The 18,469-nt window shown below is 43.1% G+C and overlaps 1 protein-coding gene across 5 annotated transcripts in view; it reads right to left on the bottom strand.

Moving 5' to 3' along the window:
* ARHGAP17 (Rho GTPase activating protein 17) overlaps window positions 1-18,259 on the bottom strand; it is a 60,948-nt gene extending 42,689 nt beyond the window's left edge. For 3 of the 5 annotated variants that reach the window (XM_079952763.1, XM_079952764.1, XM_079952766.1), the window contains exon 1: window positions 17,982-18,258. In XM_079952763.1, the coding sequence (XP_079808889.1) occupies window positions 17,982-18,034 (53 nt within the window). In that variant the 5' untranslated portion in view covers window positions 18,035-18,258. Of the gene's footprint in view, window positions 1-17,981 lie in introns of all 5 variants that reach the window. The other 2 variants (XM_079952765.1, XM_079952767.1) reach the window with 2 other exon arrangements.
* Window positions 18,260-18,469: the final 210 nt, after the last annotated feature.

Raw genomic sequence — 18,469 nt, 5'->3', positions numbered from 1 at the left:
ACATTGGTTCACATACCACAGTACTGACCATTCCATGTATGAATTTTCTGTGGTGGTAGAGACATCTGGGGCTGGCCCTCAGGGCAATTCCCTCTTCTATTCTGCATCCCAACCCTTGTCCTCTGAAGATGAGGAGCTAATTCAGGGTCAGGACAGCTGTGTTTGCATTTTGAGACTCCTAATACACTTAAAATTTATTTTATTTAACCAAATTTAAATATCACTTGATTGTAATAAAAATCTACAAATGGTTTACAATGAGTAATAAAAATATCAACAAACAGTTTTTTAAAAGTAATGAATTCATTTAAAAGAATTAAACTTAACAGCATAAAATTAAAGCATGCCAACATCTTGCCTAAACAAACATGTTTTCTCAACTAGGTAGTGCACTTCTTTATCCAATACAAAATATTCTAATCTGCAAAAACTGAAAGAAAAAATTATCCAGTCTAAACATGAGGACAAATGGTTTGTGGAATGAATGAAAGGGCCATTCTCTGACCATTGGGAGCTCATCTAAGCTCTGTCTAACTGGCAAATTCATTAAGTAAATGCAGATACACTCCCAACCATTCTCTGCATGAACAGGATGAGGAAATTGTTTTTTAATTTTCAAAATTGTGTGCCAGAGTCCATATTACACTCTTTCATGTGTGACTGTTCTCTGGGATAGAAAAACATTTCAAATTCCTAGGCAAACCTCTGGGCACCCTGGGTAAGCAGGTGTCTGAGATTTATCCTAGCTCTGCCTATACTCTCATTCAGTAAGAAATGGCTAGGTTTGCTTTTTCAAGTTGATGATTGGTCATTAGCCAGAGCTGGAAGTATGATGGGGGAAAAGAGAACACCAGGAAGGGCAATTTCCTGGTTAGAAGGAATTCCAAGTCCTGTTCTACAGGCTCAACTTTGACGGAGGCTAAACTAAGAAGTAGGGCAAGTGATGAAGCGAGGGTGGGAATTAAATAGTCCCAGATGGCCAACAAGGAAGTACAAAGAAAATCTGATGCTGACACATATTAGAAGAGACCATGAACTGTGACTCAAGAATCGTTATTGAATGCTAGTCCTCTTCAGAGAAAGGCCAATGAATTTAATGGACGTAACTTAGGTTCATTCATTTAGTGGGTCTGCTCTTGGATACAACCCTCAAGTTCCACTTTCAAATTGCAAACTGAGACCGCAACTCTTGAACCTTGAGCGAGGGATTAAAGGTGATGAAAGGAAAGGAACCTGAAACTCCAGAGAAGTTACAGCAGTGTAGAGCCACATCCATGAAGCCACTCTGGGCCCTAAGTTTCCATGGCTTGGCAGTTTTTTGGCAGATGAGGTATTTCTGTTTTCTGCTTCAGAAAGGCTTCCTAGCCTTGGGAAACTAGCTTTACAGTGAGCCAGGAGACTAGAGGCTGCATTACCAATACATCCTGCTCACTTTCTATAGCACAATGGCTGGACTGGCTGCCAGGCCAGGGTGGAGGAAGACATGGAAAAATTTGCAGCTTTGTGCAGAAGCCAAGACAAAGAGGCTCCATAACTTTAAGGGGCCGGTTTCCCCCCTCCGACAAATATTACAAATCTGCCACAAAGAGCTGCTTCAGATCCTTTGTCTTTGTTGGTTAAAATGACCAAAACTCTTTACTGCCAGAGTTTCAGAAATATTGGTCTGTGTGCATCCTATGAGGCACCAGCTGTCTAGGGATGCTAAAGCTAGGATTATGCTTCTAGCAATGAGGAGAAGCACAGGGAAACTCTCTGAATTAGCAAGACAGAAGAAGGGCGGGGCTGTAAACCGTCCCCTTACCACTGGGGATGGCCCAAGAGATGGCTTAGGAATTAAGACCATATCACATGGTGTGCATTTAGAAATATCATTTTTATTTGTTTAAAAGTATTTCGTTTTGTTGAATCCATAAGGGGGCTCACAGTACAATTATAAAACAATAAACAGGCTAAAAGGCTAAAATAAAAATACAGCATAAGATCAAGACCAACAACTCAAAAAGCACTCAGAAGTATGACAATGAACAGAACTTGTGCCAAACCTCAGGGTAAGTCAAAGGAAGCAGGACTGCCCTCACTTGGTACCTAAAAGACATTAACAAAGGAGGCAGCCAAGCTTCCCTAGGGAGGCAGATTGTTCTCAGTGGTGGCTCCCACCTTATGGAATTCCTTTCCAAAATTAAATATGGCTGGCTCCTACAAGTTTTAAAGAAAGCATGAAACACCATTCCCTTCCCCCCGACTTTTAATTGAAAGATCTATTTCAGCCTTCACTAAACCCTCCTGATATTTTGGTCCACAACTCCCATCAGACCCAAATTAGATTTCCATGATGAACACAAGAGCCTGCTGGATCAGGCCAATGGCCCATCTTGTCCAGTGTCCTGTTTTTGCAGTGGCCAACCAGATAATTGTAGGAAACCTGCAAGTGGGATTTGAGCACAAGAGCACTCTCCCCCTCCTGCAGTTTCCAGCAACTGGTATTCAGCAGCATGGACTGCAACTCCCACCAGCCCCAGCCCTCAAAAGCTATCACAATGCGACCCAAAAGCCATATCAATGCTCTAGCCATCTACACTAGCTCCCAGGAAGTAATCAAATAATGTGCTGTTTTTAACACTGCTTAAAATTTCTATTCCTATTTCAGATGCGGCAAGTACAGTAAAGCTCCTGGATAGTTAACTTCTGTTAACTAATCCTCAAGATTATCTCAATGCTCATGTACTCTCAGATCAGTGGCAGTTTAGGCAGACACTCGCATAGTTATCCAAATGCTTTCAATGCCAGCCAAATCGTTTGGATAAAGAATAGAGTGATTCTGTCCAGTCACTGCAGGCAAGCTGTTATGTGGAGGTGGAAGTTGGACCAGCGACAAAGTTGTGTCATATGTATTGCCACCCCTTAATGGAATGCTTTTGCTCATGGACTCAGACACCCGGGAACAGGAGGCTTGTAATGCTGTTCAGGTGTCTTGGGATGTGCATGAGTATGGACACAGGATGCTCCCTCCCACCCTGTCAATGGCCTTTCCTTGCTGTCAGCTGCACATCTGTGTTTAGCGATAGATTAGGGACCGCACAGCTGTGAAGATGGAAAAGGTACCCACAACTCTAATCCCCCCCGCAGAAAATTATAAGATGTAATGAGCTTCAGGTCCATTTCCTTTACCACCGACCCAGATTCTCCTCCCATTTCTCTTTTATTCTGATCTCTAAAACTGATTAATTGTACTTTCTGTGGTACCAGCACAAACAAGCTAAAGCTTTAACCAGCCAGTCTCATGCACACAGTTAAGAGAGGCAGTCCTGTCTGCTCCTCCTGGATACAAAAGCGGAGTGTGGTCAGGAGGCTACTACCTGCATCCTATAGCTCCAGGAGGTTCTTGCATTGACAGGTGATGTGCCATTTGTCTGTATTTGCTACCTATTTTAATTTTAACATTGATACCCCTGCCTTTCAGCCTACCAGATATTTTCATGTCTAGGGAATTCTAATTTTTGCTATGTCTGCGTTTTGTCAACTTTTAAAAAGTTGAGTCTTTTATTGGTTTACAGAATCATAAAACACAAGCAGGTTATGCACTTGCCTTGCATATGATCAACCTTCCATTTATGCTTAGATAAGAACTGAAAAGGGAACCTTAGAGGCCTCTTGTTTGAAACAGGGACCCTGCCAGGGTTGGAGAATGTCATCCAGAAAATACCACTTTGCTTCAGGCTCCCCATCTGGTCCCAGCATTCTGTCACTGAGAGCTCCTGCCTATTTTGATACTGCTTAGCAACAGGATACACACAAGGAGACTAGTGTGTACACCCTGTAGAGCAAAGGTAGGAAGCCCTTTTAGACTAGTGGGCTCATTCTGAAAGGTCACTGGGGGTGCCAGCCATAGAGAGGATGTGACATAATACAAAATGAGGGTGTGGTACAACATAAAATTAAAAAGACCATTTCTTACAACCTTAAGCTTACCATGGGAAGTCAGCTATGTCCTGATTACGGAGTGCACCTTCTCTCTCTCTCATGAACCACCCTGATTTTTATACAGTTGTACCTTGGTTCTTGAACGCCTTGGTACTCGGACGTTTTGGCTCCTGAATGCCGAAAACCCAGAAGTAAGTGTTCCAGTTTCTGAACGTTTTTCAGAAGCCAAATGTCTGACACAGCTTCCGACTGAGTGCAGGAAGCTCCTGCAGCCCACTACAAGGTGCGCCTTGATTTTTGAATGGTTTCAGGAGTCGAATGGACTCCCAGAATGGATTAAGTTCGAGAACCAAGGTTCTACTGTATTGCACATTAAGGCATGCAGTGCAAGATTCAGGCACACATGATGAGTAAAATAATGGGAGGGAAATAGTTCTGTCTCATTTATTTATATGTGCTCCTTAGCTCATTGAATCCTGCTTTGAAGACTTACCTGAAGCATCAACAGATACAGATACAGAGAGAATGAGTATGAGTATGATTAATACCCTGCCTTTTTCCTCAACAGGACTCAGCTTGGCTTACAGATAAAAATAAGAACTGCTATAAGCATAGAAAAAACAATAATTAAAAAAAATTAAACAGAGGCAGAATTAAAACTATATACGTATCTAAAATCTATTAAAACCAAGGAGTGTTATTTCCCAATACTTGAGAGGATTTAGGTAACCCCTTCAGGAGCAGACTCTTATGACTGGTCATTTGAGCACTCCAAACAATTGGCCCACAATCCAGAACAGCACACAATTCTACGCTCTCAATGGGGCTTTTGACTTGGCCAGCAGCCTCTGTACTGCATAGAAAGCTACTTTTGAAATAGAGAGCAAACTGCAAGAACCTCCTGCCTGGCACCGACTGCTTCCCTTCCCCATAGGCAGGCACTGCCCTATAGACATCTGCATGCCTGCAATTCCTGACCCACACATGGAAGGGCTGTCTTGTGCCCTAGTTTATGGCAATGCGCAGAGAAAGAGGCTTCGCAGTTATTAACAGGCAAAGTATTAAAATTTCAAAAAGTTACTCGAGCTATTTTCAACTCTGGAAGGTTCTGTCTCTGTGACAGAGAACCTGCTTTGCATGCTGAAAGTGCCAGGTTCAATCCTGGATATCTCCAGGTACAGCTCCAGGTACAGCTGGAGAAAGATCCCTCTCCGAAACCCTGGAGAGCTGCTGCCAGTTGGTGCAGACACTTACTGGGCTAGATAGGCCTCAATGGTCTAACAAGGCAGCTTCCTATGTTTCTCCTGTTGACATAATCTTAATATGAAAGGGCCTGCTTTGTAAAAGTTCTCCGCTTTCTGTTAAAAGCCATACTGAAATCCAGGACAAAGTCTCCCAACCATAAAAAACCTTGTGTTTTATTTTGACGGCACCACAGGCCATTGCAAGGCGGGTGATTTGTCACAGGAAACTCCTCCTTGCTTACAAGCCTATGATCTCACCCAGTTTGTGGGACACTTGTGAGTACGACGGAATGCCCTGCCATCCTGAGAAACATGGGCAGTGGAACATATATTCCCAATGCAATTTTGAGAACAGAATTTCAGTCTTGAGGGGTGAAAGGGAGGAAAAGCCATGACTGCAACTGAAGAAAACACATTGCGTACAACCTGAAGGTGCTTTGACAGCCTTAGTTGATTTGGAACTGCAGTAAATGGAACTTCAGGCAAGGCAACATCTGCAAAAGAACTTGAGAGCCTGACTGCTGGATCAGGCCAAAGGGGAACCATGTAGTCCAGCATTCTGTTTCTACCATGGCCAAAGGGAAACCTGCAAACAAGGCATGAGTCCAACAGCACTCTCCTCACTTGTGATCCCCAGCAACTAGTATTCAGAGGCATAATGCCTCTGACAGCAGAGGTAGAACACAGTCACACTAGACAAACAAACCCATTTTGGGATTTGGAAACCTTCCTCAATATTTCCCGATGACCTTCTGGCTGCTGGAGCAGCTGGAAGCTGAGTCCAAGAGGGGTCATTGCTCCTGACCCCACGTAGACTGTCACACCCACCCATACCTGCGCCAGCTGCATCAAGACCTATTCCAAGAGCTCCCACCTGAAGGCACACCTTTGGACCCATACAGGGTAAAAAAGAAGTCAAGATCTGAGCAACCACTGAGCAAAGAAGCCCCTTTCCAGAGAGGGGATGTGATCCAGCACAGGGCTGGTGCTCAACAGCTCTTTCTGATATTTTGAATAACTATGACTGCATTGAACTGTATTAATTGTTTTGATGAATGTGTTGTTGTTTGATTTTTATGCTAATGTGTTTGATATTACAGTGACTGCAATGCTTGTTGTTTTAATGCTATGATTGTTGTGAGCCACTTTGAGCTCAAGACTTGTTGTTGGAAAAGCCTAATACAAATATCAAATCAAATCAAATCAAATATGTGTAGACCAAAATTCACATACAGCCAACCAGCCAGCTGCCTACATAATGCTTGATGATGTAAATGCCAAGTATGTGCCACTGAACTCTATCCTGAATAAATACTTAGTACCAGTGAAGCTTTTGGCACATGAAGACGTCATTTCTATTTTAAAATTATAGGTGCAAGGTGGAGCTGTTGTAGCAGCAACTAACATGGGAAGGAGGGGAAACACACCCAAATCCTTTTGGCAATAAGAGTTTTTGTGGTTTAATACTTTCAAAGTTCTTAGACCACCCACACATTCAAGTTTGCTTTCATGCCTACAACTTTTTAAAAAACCACACAAAAAGATAATCCTTTTTATAGCAGCTTTACTTTGTGTTTTTGAATCTAATAAGAATTTTACCATAGGCTCCCTATTCTCACCTGCTACTTCAGGGGTGGGGAAGTTTTTCTGGCCTGTAGTCACATCACTGTGATGCCAGGTGTTGCTGTGCTTTGAAGACCCAATTATCGGGACTTCAATGTGCAGCATGGGGGGCTGCTTAAAAGTTCTTCTACAAATAGCCCTTTGTTGCTCTTTCAACCTCCGAAAGCCAGAGATTCTATAGCTGACGGTAGTGAAAAACACTGAGTGGTCAAGCAGAACCAGCAAGAATGCAGCTCCTTCCCTGCTAAATACCACTGCAGTTCACAGCCAAAGCTGTTTTGCTCATAAAACCAGACCTAGAGCTGGACTGAAATTGCTGTAGATGAAGGATGTGGAACCTGCAGCCCTGGGCTACAACTCTCATCAGTCCCCCAGTCAGTATGGCTAATAGCCAGGGATAATGGCAATCAAACAACAACTAAAGGGCAGAGGGCCCCAGGTTCTCCTTTCCTGATCTAGATAACTTGTCTCATTCATGAAATATCTCTGGCGGCCTACTGGCCCCAGGTTGAGGACCTTGCCCAGAAATTCAATGTTAGAGATGCAAAAGAAATTATCCAGTCTGGTGTTATTAAGGGAAGGTTTAGTTTTTTCAATGGATGTCTCACTACAGCCTCTTTAAACATGCTGAAACCAAACGTTCCCACAATTAGGCATTTACCACTCCCACCTCCCACTCAGTTAGTCCATCTCTGGCCACTCTTATTAACCAAGCTGAGCAATGTCAAGCACACAGGCAATTGTCCTTAATTCTCCAGCAATCCCTTCTGCATCCAGCCCAATGGAACATGCAAGTGCCAATGGGACATTTACCAGTATTGCTCACATTGCAACTTATACATTTACACAGTCAGTGTGCCAAGTGGCAAGTAAATTAGTCACAGTATGCTATCAAGCAATCTTCTCATCTTCTCTGTGCCTAAGATATAAAAGACCTTTCAGAATTTGTGAAATGCTTCTTAAGACCAGTTATATACTAAAAATGTGGAGGACAAAGTTTTTTATGGAAGACAACATAGAGCGGTAAAAAACACTTATACAGTTGTAATCAAAATTATTCAACACCCATTGCAAATCAGGTTTATTATCAAAATTTACAGACTTTCAGTTGTTTGCAATGAGCAAATCAAACAAAAGCAATTGAAATAGTTCAATGCAACAGATGCTTCAAGTGGTTTTCCCAAATTCAGCTGAAAAGAGGAGAGCCGTACCATACTAAACTCTCTGGAAAGAATAAATTCGGCACTTCACCATCCCTGTTAACAAGCCTGGTGCACAAAGAATTTTGATGCTGACTGGTCATAGTGCCGAATATTTAGTAACATTTTCCCACCTGGGAAAGTTCAATCAAGAGGCCTGGGGTGCTTATAGGTGGGCAATGTGAGGAATGTTTATCTAGGGCATGGAAGACTTTTTTGTTGGCTCAAGGAGTTTGTAAAATCAACACCCAGAAGAGCAGTGACGAAACCCCTCCTCAAATATTTATGCTTGTACTGTCAAAAGCAAATGGGCTGCTTGCTGCTGTTTCACTTCCTCTCAGAAATACACCTAAGTTAGGCTGTTAGGAAGCCTGAAAGGGAAGTGATTCAATGCAAAGTCAGTTGCTTTGGTCACTCCTAATGATACAAAAATGGTTTGCTTCGCACTTACTAGTTCCCTCTGCTCTCCCAGGTTTTTAACACACACGAACTGCGGAAATGCAACTGCTTAGGGTGGGCATCCAGCAAAGTGCTTCTGCTGGTGCAAGGATTTCTACTTGTGCAACAAAACTTCCTCTCCCCCTAAATCTGTTCTGGGGTTTCCCCCACCACACCAAAACAAGATTTGGGGAAGGTGCGGGGCGCAGGGGGGAAAGGGAGGGGAAGTTGCATTCTACAAGCGAAACTCCATGGGCTAGCTGAGGTACATCATTGGATGTCACCCTTATAATTAGGTAAAGAGGTGACTAAACATAGAAGTCACCCCAATGGATCAACAGATGACATCTTTGGCAACTTGCCAGTCCTTGGAAGTCAGTATCAAACCATCATACAACTGCATAGATTTATTGTGTCATGATCAGCTTGTCCTATTGTTTTCAAGGGGACCCAAGTTAAATTTCCTTTAGATCCAACCCTATATGTTTGCATTAAGTTGAGATTCCATTCAGAAGAATTTTAAAAGAGAAATGCACTTAAAAATTGTTTTCTTAAAACTTCATTCATTCATTTGATGTATTTGCTCTGAGCAGATGAAAACTACAGGTATCTAACAGTTCCCCAAAAGTCCTAGATTCAGATGTCAAATCTGAGCAGAATACAATCCTGATATTTTGTTTTGCTTTGAACAATTTGCCATAACAACTGATGTGTCATTTGAAAACTTTGTCTTCGGTTTCTCAATCCTGTGCGCCTCATCACAGGACTAACACAGGGCTCTCCTTGGTCTCCGGCTGAGATTACAGCACTTGGGATATCAAATCGCTGGCTGGTAAAAGCACAAGCCGAACGTTTACAATTCACAAAGTTGAGGCAGGCAGGCTGGCCTCTAGAACAAAGCGAGAAGCCACTGAAGTGCAGCTGTCAGAGAGACTCAACAACCTTATTAGTTGTAAATTTATTAAAGTAATCAGCATGGCATGGAACACACCCACCCTATGAATTATCACACACAGCACTCTTGCCTAAACTGGCTTGAACAACCACAATGATATCATCCCCAGAAGCTTTGTTAATGCTAATTGTGGAGATGGCTAAATCCAGCAGAGTTTTCACATCATATGAACACAAAGCACCACCACTCAGGATTTGTACAGCACACGATCACAAAGCACATACATTGGCTGCACATATCTTCCCACAACAAGGCTTACAATTATGTACAGAGGGCTACATGTTTATCCCCATAAGTAGGTGGGGAAGTGGAAGCAGAAAATATGTCCCACTACTGAAACATGGGCTTTACATTTTAAGAAGTAGATAACTTCAGTGCCTTTTGTTGCAGAGACTGAGGAAAATCCTGTCCCTAAGTACGAGGACAATAAGACAGAGAATAAGTAGTTTCGCTTTTGATATCGTTTAATGAGTGGTACAACAAAAGTTCAAGAGTGCAGGTTGCTAGTCTCAATAAATCAAGTCTAAGGCACTGCCAGGACAAAACCATCAGGGTTTTAAACCAAGTAAACTTCTGCATCCTAAAATGCAGAGAAATTTCAGAAGAAATTTAGACTGCTCTATATCAGAAAAAAATAGAGCTGAAAAAAGCGCACACAGGCAGGATCAGATTCCAGACTGTACTACTGCCAAACCTCACAAGCTCAGCAGAGTTTCAATTGGGAGCAGATTCAAAACATTCTTGAAGCAGAGCCTGTGGAAGATTAACGAACGTATTAACTTCAGTTTTCTCCTGCATTGCAGAAGATTTTAACATTACTGTCATTAATTCAGCACTTGTACAGGAGCAACTCAAATTGAAATGCAAAATATCATACATTACTGGCTTAATATATGAGGTAGTATAATACAATGAAATGATTCATCCAGCTGCAGAAGCCTTCTCTGCTGACTGTTTAATTGGCTGGAATGAAAAGTGTACACAGAAATGAACACTGCATCTTGAGTGACAGATTGCTGCCTACAATGCAAGATGTAAATCTAGCAAGAAATGAAACATGGAATAACGCCTGATTCAACAAACCAAGCTTTCTTTCCATTCTCAAATCACTGACAGAACAGGAAGAGTAAAGGAAACTGTAACCAGCTCGCTCAAACAAAGGACAAGAAAAGTCTAAGAAGTTACATATTTGATGCAGGAACCTTGGAATCTGAAGCATTTTTACAGCATAGTTTAGACCAGTGGGAGGGAGTGTCCAGATGCTCTGAACTACAACTCCCATCAGCCTCAGCCACCATGGCCATTTTGAATTACAACTCTCATCAACCCCAGCCAGTATGGCAGTGCTGGCTGGAGCTGATGGGAGTTGCAGTCTAAAACATCTGGAGGGACCCAGGTCAGGAGGACTGACTTAGACCAACTTTAAATTTATACACTATGAACCAAACTGGGAGGCGTAGAGCAGCTTTAGAACCCAAGCATGCTTTGTAACAATGAAAGACTTATTTAAGGGGAGCCATGCTACCTCACCCAAGGAGCCCTGCGCCATCTCAAAAACTGATATAAGGCATGCAGGTTTTAGTCCAGCCTGTTGTTGGACTACAACTCTGATCATTTCTAGCCAGCATGGCCAGGGGTCAAGGATGATGGGAGTTGTAATTGAACAACATCTGGGGATCCAAGGTTGAGAAGGCTGCTTTAGTATAACAAAGCAAATGCATGACGTGGACAAATAGTGGAGCACCTGTCAGACAACTGTACCAAACAAAATTTCTAACTGGGAGGTGGGGTGCAGGTGAAGTTCTAGTTACTTTAGAAAGGAAGAAACATCTTATGAAATCTGACAAATGCTGACAGGGTGAGATGACAAGAGAACCTCACTCTTTTCCTGATGAAGATTCCAACCTCTCCAACTATTGGCACCAACCAACCCCCCCCCCCATTTATTATTTTTTAATTAAGTAACTAATGTCCATTGTACCTTTCTTCCAAGATAGCACTCGGTGATATATCAATATATTGCCCAAGACCAGAATGGGGGCGGAGGGAGACTGTGATAACAGCTTTACTTAGTGCTATATGTCTGGTGAAACCGGCACCACTCAAGCCCCTCTGCCTCCAACACCCAGAGGGGAAAACAAACTAACTGGGAGCTGGAGGCAGAGGGCAGCGGCAATTTCACCAGACATATACTGCTGGTGAAACCATCATAACACTCTGCTCTGGCAGAGGGAGAAACAAGCTGCATGGGAAAGTTGCTGATACAGTTTGGTCCTCCCTCCACCTCTTTAAACTGCTTGGCTGAAGAGCATGCCTGCCCTTGCAAGCTGAGAGAGCCCTGACCCCACTCCTGCTTGCATGAGAGTAGGGTCAGTGTTGCAGCCTTGCTTGGCTACCACTTGGCTGCCTTTGTCTGGGGCGAGCGGGCTGTTCAAGTGCGAGTGGCAGGGACACCGGGGCTGGCTCTGCTGGGGACAGGTGCCCTTCTGGCCCCCAGTGGAGCCTGATCAAGAAGCCCGAGTCCCCTGTATCTCATTCGGCCTTTATAAAGCACATCAAGGGAAATAAGAAAGGAAAATATAAGGCTTACACTGCAAACCAACACACGCAGTTTGCAGAGACTTCCCATTTCAGGGAAACCCCTTTTCTTGCAGATCCTCATGTCTCTGAACTGTGAATTCAGAATAGTATAATCAGTAGTAGTTTACTCAAAATAGACCCACTGAAATGAATGAGCATAAATTAGTCCCATTCATTAACTTCATTGGGTCTATGCAGAGTAAACCTTAGTTGAACATCACCCAATGCTCTTAATTATGTATTTGTTCACAGTGGTCACATATGTAGAAATAAGGGTTAAGACAAGAGCCCTGCCCTCCATCTCCATTAACCCCAAGTATTAAATGGAAGAAAGAAGCAAAGCAGGTTTGCTAAACTGCAGGACAGGCTATGAAGAAAGCTGCTTAAGTGTCATACCAAGAAAGCATGGGACTCTAGCCAAAGTTTTAACATTGCTGACCGTCAACTGTTCTGCCTTGCAGTAGCTTGAGAATGTAGCCTAGTTGTATATTTAAAGTCATTTCTAACACCGGGAGGAGATGCACAGTCCCAGTTCCTATTCATAGAGCCTGAATACAAAAAAAAATCAGAGCCTGACAGCTCCCAAATATTATTCTGTCAGCTATGAAGCATGTCAGGCAACACCCTTTTACCTCATCTTCTTCCACAAAAAAAGTACACTAGTAGTACCACCTTTATGTAATTCTGGAAACCCTCCCAGCAGTCTAAGAAGGTGTGTGTCACATGCTGAAACTGCCCACCAAATTTCTGGAATCTGAGATGTTTCGTGGTGCAGCAGCATCCTCCCCACTGCCTTACAGGGCACCATATTTTAATGATGCTACTGCATGCTAAGTTCCAGCGAGGAAGAGTCAACTTCCTATCATAATTCTCTAGACTCAGCCAAGTACGCCCTTCTTAGCAATATCATTTGGACGTCAGCTAACAATAGCAGATATCATCTCAATTGTTGCCCCATAAAGGAGAATTCTTTATTACCAGGAAGAAATGTCAAAATGTATTTCAGAAGTGTTATAATTTCTGTAAAAAATATTCAGGTTTGAATTTGATGCCAGAAGCTGAGTAGCAGTGGATATTTTAGATGTATCTTTTTGAAGCAGGCAAGTTTTGTGCAATGGTCAGTTGTTTGCTTTTGAAGGATTTTTAAGGACCCTGAGCCTTCCAGTCATTAGTGTGCACACAATTTTAATAATTTATTTTCAAGTGAAACAAATTGTGCTAGGAATATTCTGTTTTATTTAATTTATCATCATCATCATGAGCATCCTTCAAGAAAAAGCAGAGTATATGGGATTCCCTAGGTGATCCCCTGCCAAGGTATTGCAAATTGCTTTGAGTCATTTTTATGAGCAAAGTGTCCAAATAATAAGAAGTGTGCATGCACACGAAAGCTCATACCAAGAACTAACTTAGTTGGTCTTTAAGGTGCTACTGGAAGGAATTTTTTTATTTTGTTCCAAATAATAAGGTAGCTGGAATCTGCTCAGCTTCATTGGGAATTTTCAAATCATGACTAGGAACCAATGAAATATGAGATCTGACCTGAAGATTTATCCCTTTTGGGGAAACATGCTTTTGCATGCTTCAGTGAGTCAGGTGAGCCTAGAAAACACCACTTCTATTAAGTGCTTCCTTTTATAACTGAAACAGGAAATAAATGAAAAATCTCTTTCAAAGTTCCTCCTTTATCTCTGAATATGCTTAGTGGTAATTTGCATGAGTAAGTGCACAAGCATTTTTAAGTGAGCACCGCTCTTCTGGATAGCATGCATTATAATGCTCTGTCCGGCAGAAGAATGCAAATTGACAGCTACTGCTAAGTACACTCAGAGAATGCCTGCAATAAAATTAAACTGATAGCAAAAGCTCCTCAGTGACTGTAGCAAAGGTCCCTGAACCCCACCCTAACTTCACATTGCTGCAGTCAAAGGTCACCTTCAAACCTGTACACTCCACTCACATTGTCACATTATCTCAGAGGCTTCAAAAAGGTTTTCCTCAATTTTCTTTCCAAGGGGAATGTTTTGTGTTCTTTACTAAACCTGAACAGCCTGAAGTCAATCTGAACTGCACAAAACAGCGATAGAATGATTTTATCTTAACAGGTAGTGCAGCTATAGAGCCACAATAGTTTTAAAAAAGGAAAGTCCTACAATGGCAAAGACACTGAGCTGAGAGCCAGGAAGTAAAGTGGCTTATATTTTACCTCCATTTCTCTACCACGCAGGGGCCTTGGGCAAATTTTCCCTACCCTGCCCCCCGGGTATAATACTACTGATAACATTCCTATATGAAGATGGCTGAAAGTACACAGTTCTATAATAAAATTTTATGTCCCAAAGATGACAGGGAGAATAAGAGGAAATTCTGTACAGAAAGTCAATAAAGATTGGATAATATTTAAAAAGTATCTTAAAAACTACTGTGACAATGTTAATCTTCTGGCAGACTTAGAATGAATCTTGAATTACATTCTGAAATATAGTGAAAGTATATAGGAAAATTTTCCTGATAACAAATGGGAAAAAGAAAACTAAAAAATATATATAGACTAACCAAATGTAAAATAGCACAATGAGATGAATTGGAAGTAAGTGTTTAGGGTGTGTATATATCGTAGTGTATGTAGTGTGTATGGTATGTTTTGTCTAAGATTAATGTTATAAGTTATGAGTAAACCGATATAAATTGATGTATAATAAAGGTTATTTTAATAATAATAATATCCCATTTTTGGTGAATTGTTTTTATGTATACCACATAGAAATGCAAATAATTAAGTGGTATATAAGTGCACAAGTAAATAAGTGCATTCATTAGGAGTGGGGAATCTTTTTCAGCCTCAGCACCCCATTTCCTCACAGCCAACCTTCCAGTGGCCATATGATAATGATGAGAGGGGCCAGTGTGGGTGCAGCAACAGGTGTGACTCTTACCTTTGCACAGTAGGCTATATTTCAAGTTATACAAAAGTGAAAGGCTTTTATAGACACCCATCAACACTTCACAGAAAGCTACTGAGGGGAGTGGCCTTTGGAAAAGGGATGTGGCACGGGAAGGGGCATGACATAGCAGAGCCACAAGAGTCAGATAGAAAGGTCTGGAGGACTGCATTTGGCCCCAGTTCCCCATACCTGCATTCAGTTTTTGAACACTCTAAATTGCTTTATTAATAAGTTGCTTAGAAATAAATCCACTAGTTGACATTGTTATTAAAAATGAATGTCAAAGCATAATACTGATCATAAGCACTAGAAGTATTTAAATGGCTTGTTCTGGTCATTACAACAACCCTGTAAGGTAAGGTTAGTATTATCAACTTTATGTTATAAGTAAGGGCTGAAGGAGACTTGCCTAAGGTCACCTAGCAAGTTCATAGCAGATGTCAAATTTGAACTAGGAACTTCCTGATATGTAAGCTAAGCATGTTCTCCACAGTGCAACCAAGCAGGTGGGAGATCCTGAGCAAACATGTCCCCACACCCAACCCTGCCTTATTTAGTATTTTGTGTGATCTAACAGATTATATTTTCAGTGATCTGGAGGTAGTGGAGGAAGAGAACCCAACAATCTCTGCAGCGCTGCAGGAAAACAAAAGTAGTGAAATGTTCCTCACTACAACACATTATCACTTCAGAAGTATTATTAACCCACTTCAGCAAAGCATTCACTGGTTGCCCCATTTCAACCAGGAATGTGTTTTCTAAAATAACTGATCAAGTTGTCCGGGCACCAAACAGAGTTTATTTACCCAAGTGAAGTGAGCCCATGAGTCAATGTGCCAGCAGTTAAGCATACAGAATATGATGTCTTGCATGCTCCAGGAACCACCAAGAACACAGCTTAAGTGCCTATTTTGCTGCTCAGGTAGCAATGATGGCCAAGCTGTGTTTAGTTCTCAAACTGCAGCTATAGCTGGAGAAGATAGGCCTAGCCTCAGTCACCCATGCACTGGCTACATCAGAGCTGGGCTGCTAACAATGTTCTCTTCGTGAGGCTGCTCTTCCACAGTGGTACCATGGGTTACATGCGCTTCAGGTTACAGATGCTTCAGGTTACAGACTCCGCTAACCCAGAAATAGTACCCCGGGTTAAGAACTTTGCTTCAGGATGAGAACAGAAATTGTGTTCCAGCAGCGCAGCGGCAGCGGGAGGCCCCATTAGCTAAAGTAGTGCTTCAGGTTAAGAACGGTTTCAGGTTAAGAACGGACCTCCGGAACAAATTAAGTACTTAACCCGAGGTATCACTGTATAGACCTTGGAAGCTACAATTGGACCCAGAATTGGGCACCAAGATTTGCTCAGTATCATGCCAATTCTACATTAATCACACTGGTTATCAATCTGTTTCTACGCTCAGTTTAAGTGACTGATACTGACCTTCAAAGCCCTAAATGACCTAGGACTGGGTTGACCTGAACCTATTTGAATCTAACTGAGCTTTAATATTCGCCCTGCTCTCCAGCTCATCATTAAGATCAGACTGGCGTGTGCATGAGGAAGAATGAGCTGGCTCAGAAATACTTTCTGTTTAGCTAACCTCTGTTGGTGAGAGAAGGAAATCCTTCTGGTGATACTTCATAACAATCATCCACCCTACTCCTGAGGTTGAAAGCAGGTAACAACATTTCCTCCTCCTTTTTGCATCATCATGCTTAGGTAGGTTTTCATTAGCGTAACTACAGAAGGAAAGACAAGACCAAGGATGAGTAAAGACCAGGTGATCCATGGCCAGCCAAAACATCAGGTCTTTCAAATCTACTCAATCAGAAATTTGAAAATTAGAACACTTGAGGTAAAGGCCATTTGCAACCAAGCAGATCACCAGGATGAGGACAGTAGCTGTCTATGTCTATGAACTTTTCTTGCTCACCTAGCCTAGCTCACCACCAGCCTTCATCTGGGGTTCAAAGCAAATAAGAACCACTCTCACAAAAAATGGCAGGAACACAGAAAGCAAATGACACTTCCTCTTAAAACCCGGTGGGGCACTTTTAAGAGGCTTCGCCCCCCCCAATCCTTTGGCAAAAAAGTAGATATGAAAAGGACTGCACTGTAATGCTAAAAACACTTCATTCCATTTTCTTTCCCTGTGCTTCCTTGGGTCTAATTCTAAATAAAATGACCCTTGGCAGAGCCCTTCCCTCTTTGTATGCCGGCAGAATCGTCACCATAGCACCTAATAATAATAATAATAATAGATGCCTCTAAGAGCGCATGCTTGAAATTGTAACCATTTATCATTGTTTTGGGTGTGGATGTTTGTCATGGAGGAAACACAAATTTGCTGGCAAGGCAAAGCATGAGGAGAAAGACTCTGGACTTAATAGTGTCGCGTGAAGCAAGACGACCCAGTGGTAGAACACCGGAAGATGCCTCATATGGAGTCAGACCGCCGGAACACCTATCACAACACTGTCAACACAGACTGGCAGCAATGGTTCTCCAGGATTTCAGAGAGGGGTCTTTCCCAGCCTACAGAGAGATCTGGGGGGGGGGGGGAGAGAAGTGAACCTAGGCCCTTCTGCATTCACAGCAACTGCTCTTCCACCGAACTACAGCCCTTTCCCCAGCATCTGCTTTGGATAGAAAAGGTCATGGGTTCAATTCCCAGGTTCAATTTCCCAGCCTTCCTAGTAAGGCTGGGAAAATACTCCTACCTAGAAACCTGGAGTCTTATGTTAGCGAGTGTCAATATTAAAAACCCAGATTAACCAAGGTCTAAGTGGGTATAGGGTGGCCGTCCTTCACACACAAGAAATTAATCTACTGCAGGGGGTGGATTGGGGAGAAACATTTGCCTTATCCCATTTGTTCCTCTAGCTCAGTGTTGGCTACATACATAACCATTCATTTAGAGAAACCCTCCTTCCACCCCCAAAAGAAGCCAGGGAATGGTAGCATTCCCCTCAATGAGGTACAACTCCCAGCACCCTTAACAAACTACAGTTCCCAGGCTTCGGGGGGGGGGAATTCTGAGGTGTCTCCCGCGCCCTCGTTCCCGGCCCGCCGGGCTCTCACCTGCCCACCGTCTGGTTGGCCAGCTGCTTCATGCGATTGAACTGCTTCTTCATGATGGCGTTTCCGAGGGGAGCGGGGCTGCGGCGGCGGAGGGGAGAGGGGGGCGTCGCCGTCCGTGCTGCTTCTCCTCCTCCTCCTCCTGCCCGCTCCTTGCCCGGGCACCGGCAGCGGCGGCGGCGGCGACACCTTCCGACCGACCTTCCCTCACAACTTCTCCGTCGTCGCCGGGCCGGCGTCGCACCTCACACCCCCTCCCCCCCGCCCACACACACCGGAAGGCTCCGCCACTTCCGGCTGCTCCGCGGGCAAACTGCGGTCCCGCCCTGCTCCACTCGGCGGGACGCAGGGCGGCTGCTGCTCCTCCGGCGTCGACCACGTGATAGAGACCATAGAGAGCGGACGGCAGAACGACCCCGAGCTTCCGGTTTTGACTCGGAATGTTCGTATACTATATAGGCAAGAGAACGACCAGGAGGGCAGATTTCCGG

Source organism: Podarcis cretensis (assembly GCF_951804945.1).
Source record: "Podarcis cretensis genome assembly, chromosome: 14".
NCBI lineage: Eukaryota > Metazoa > Chordata > Lepidosauria > Squamata > Lacertidae > Podarcis > Podarcis cretensis.
This window is presented reverse-complemented; position numbering and strand designations above follow the sequence as displayed.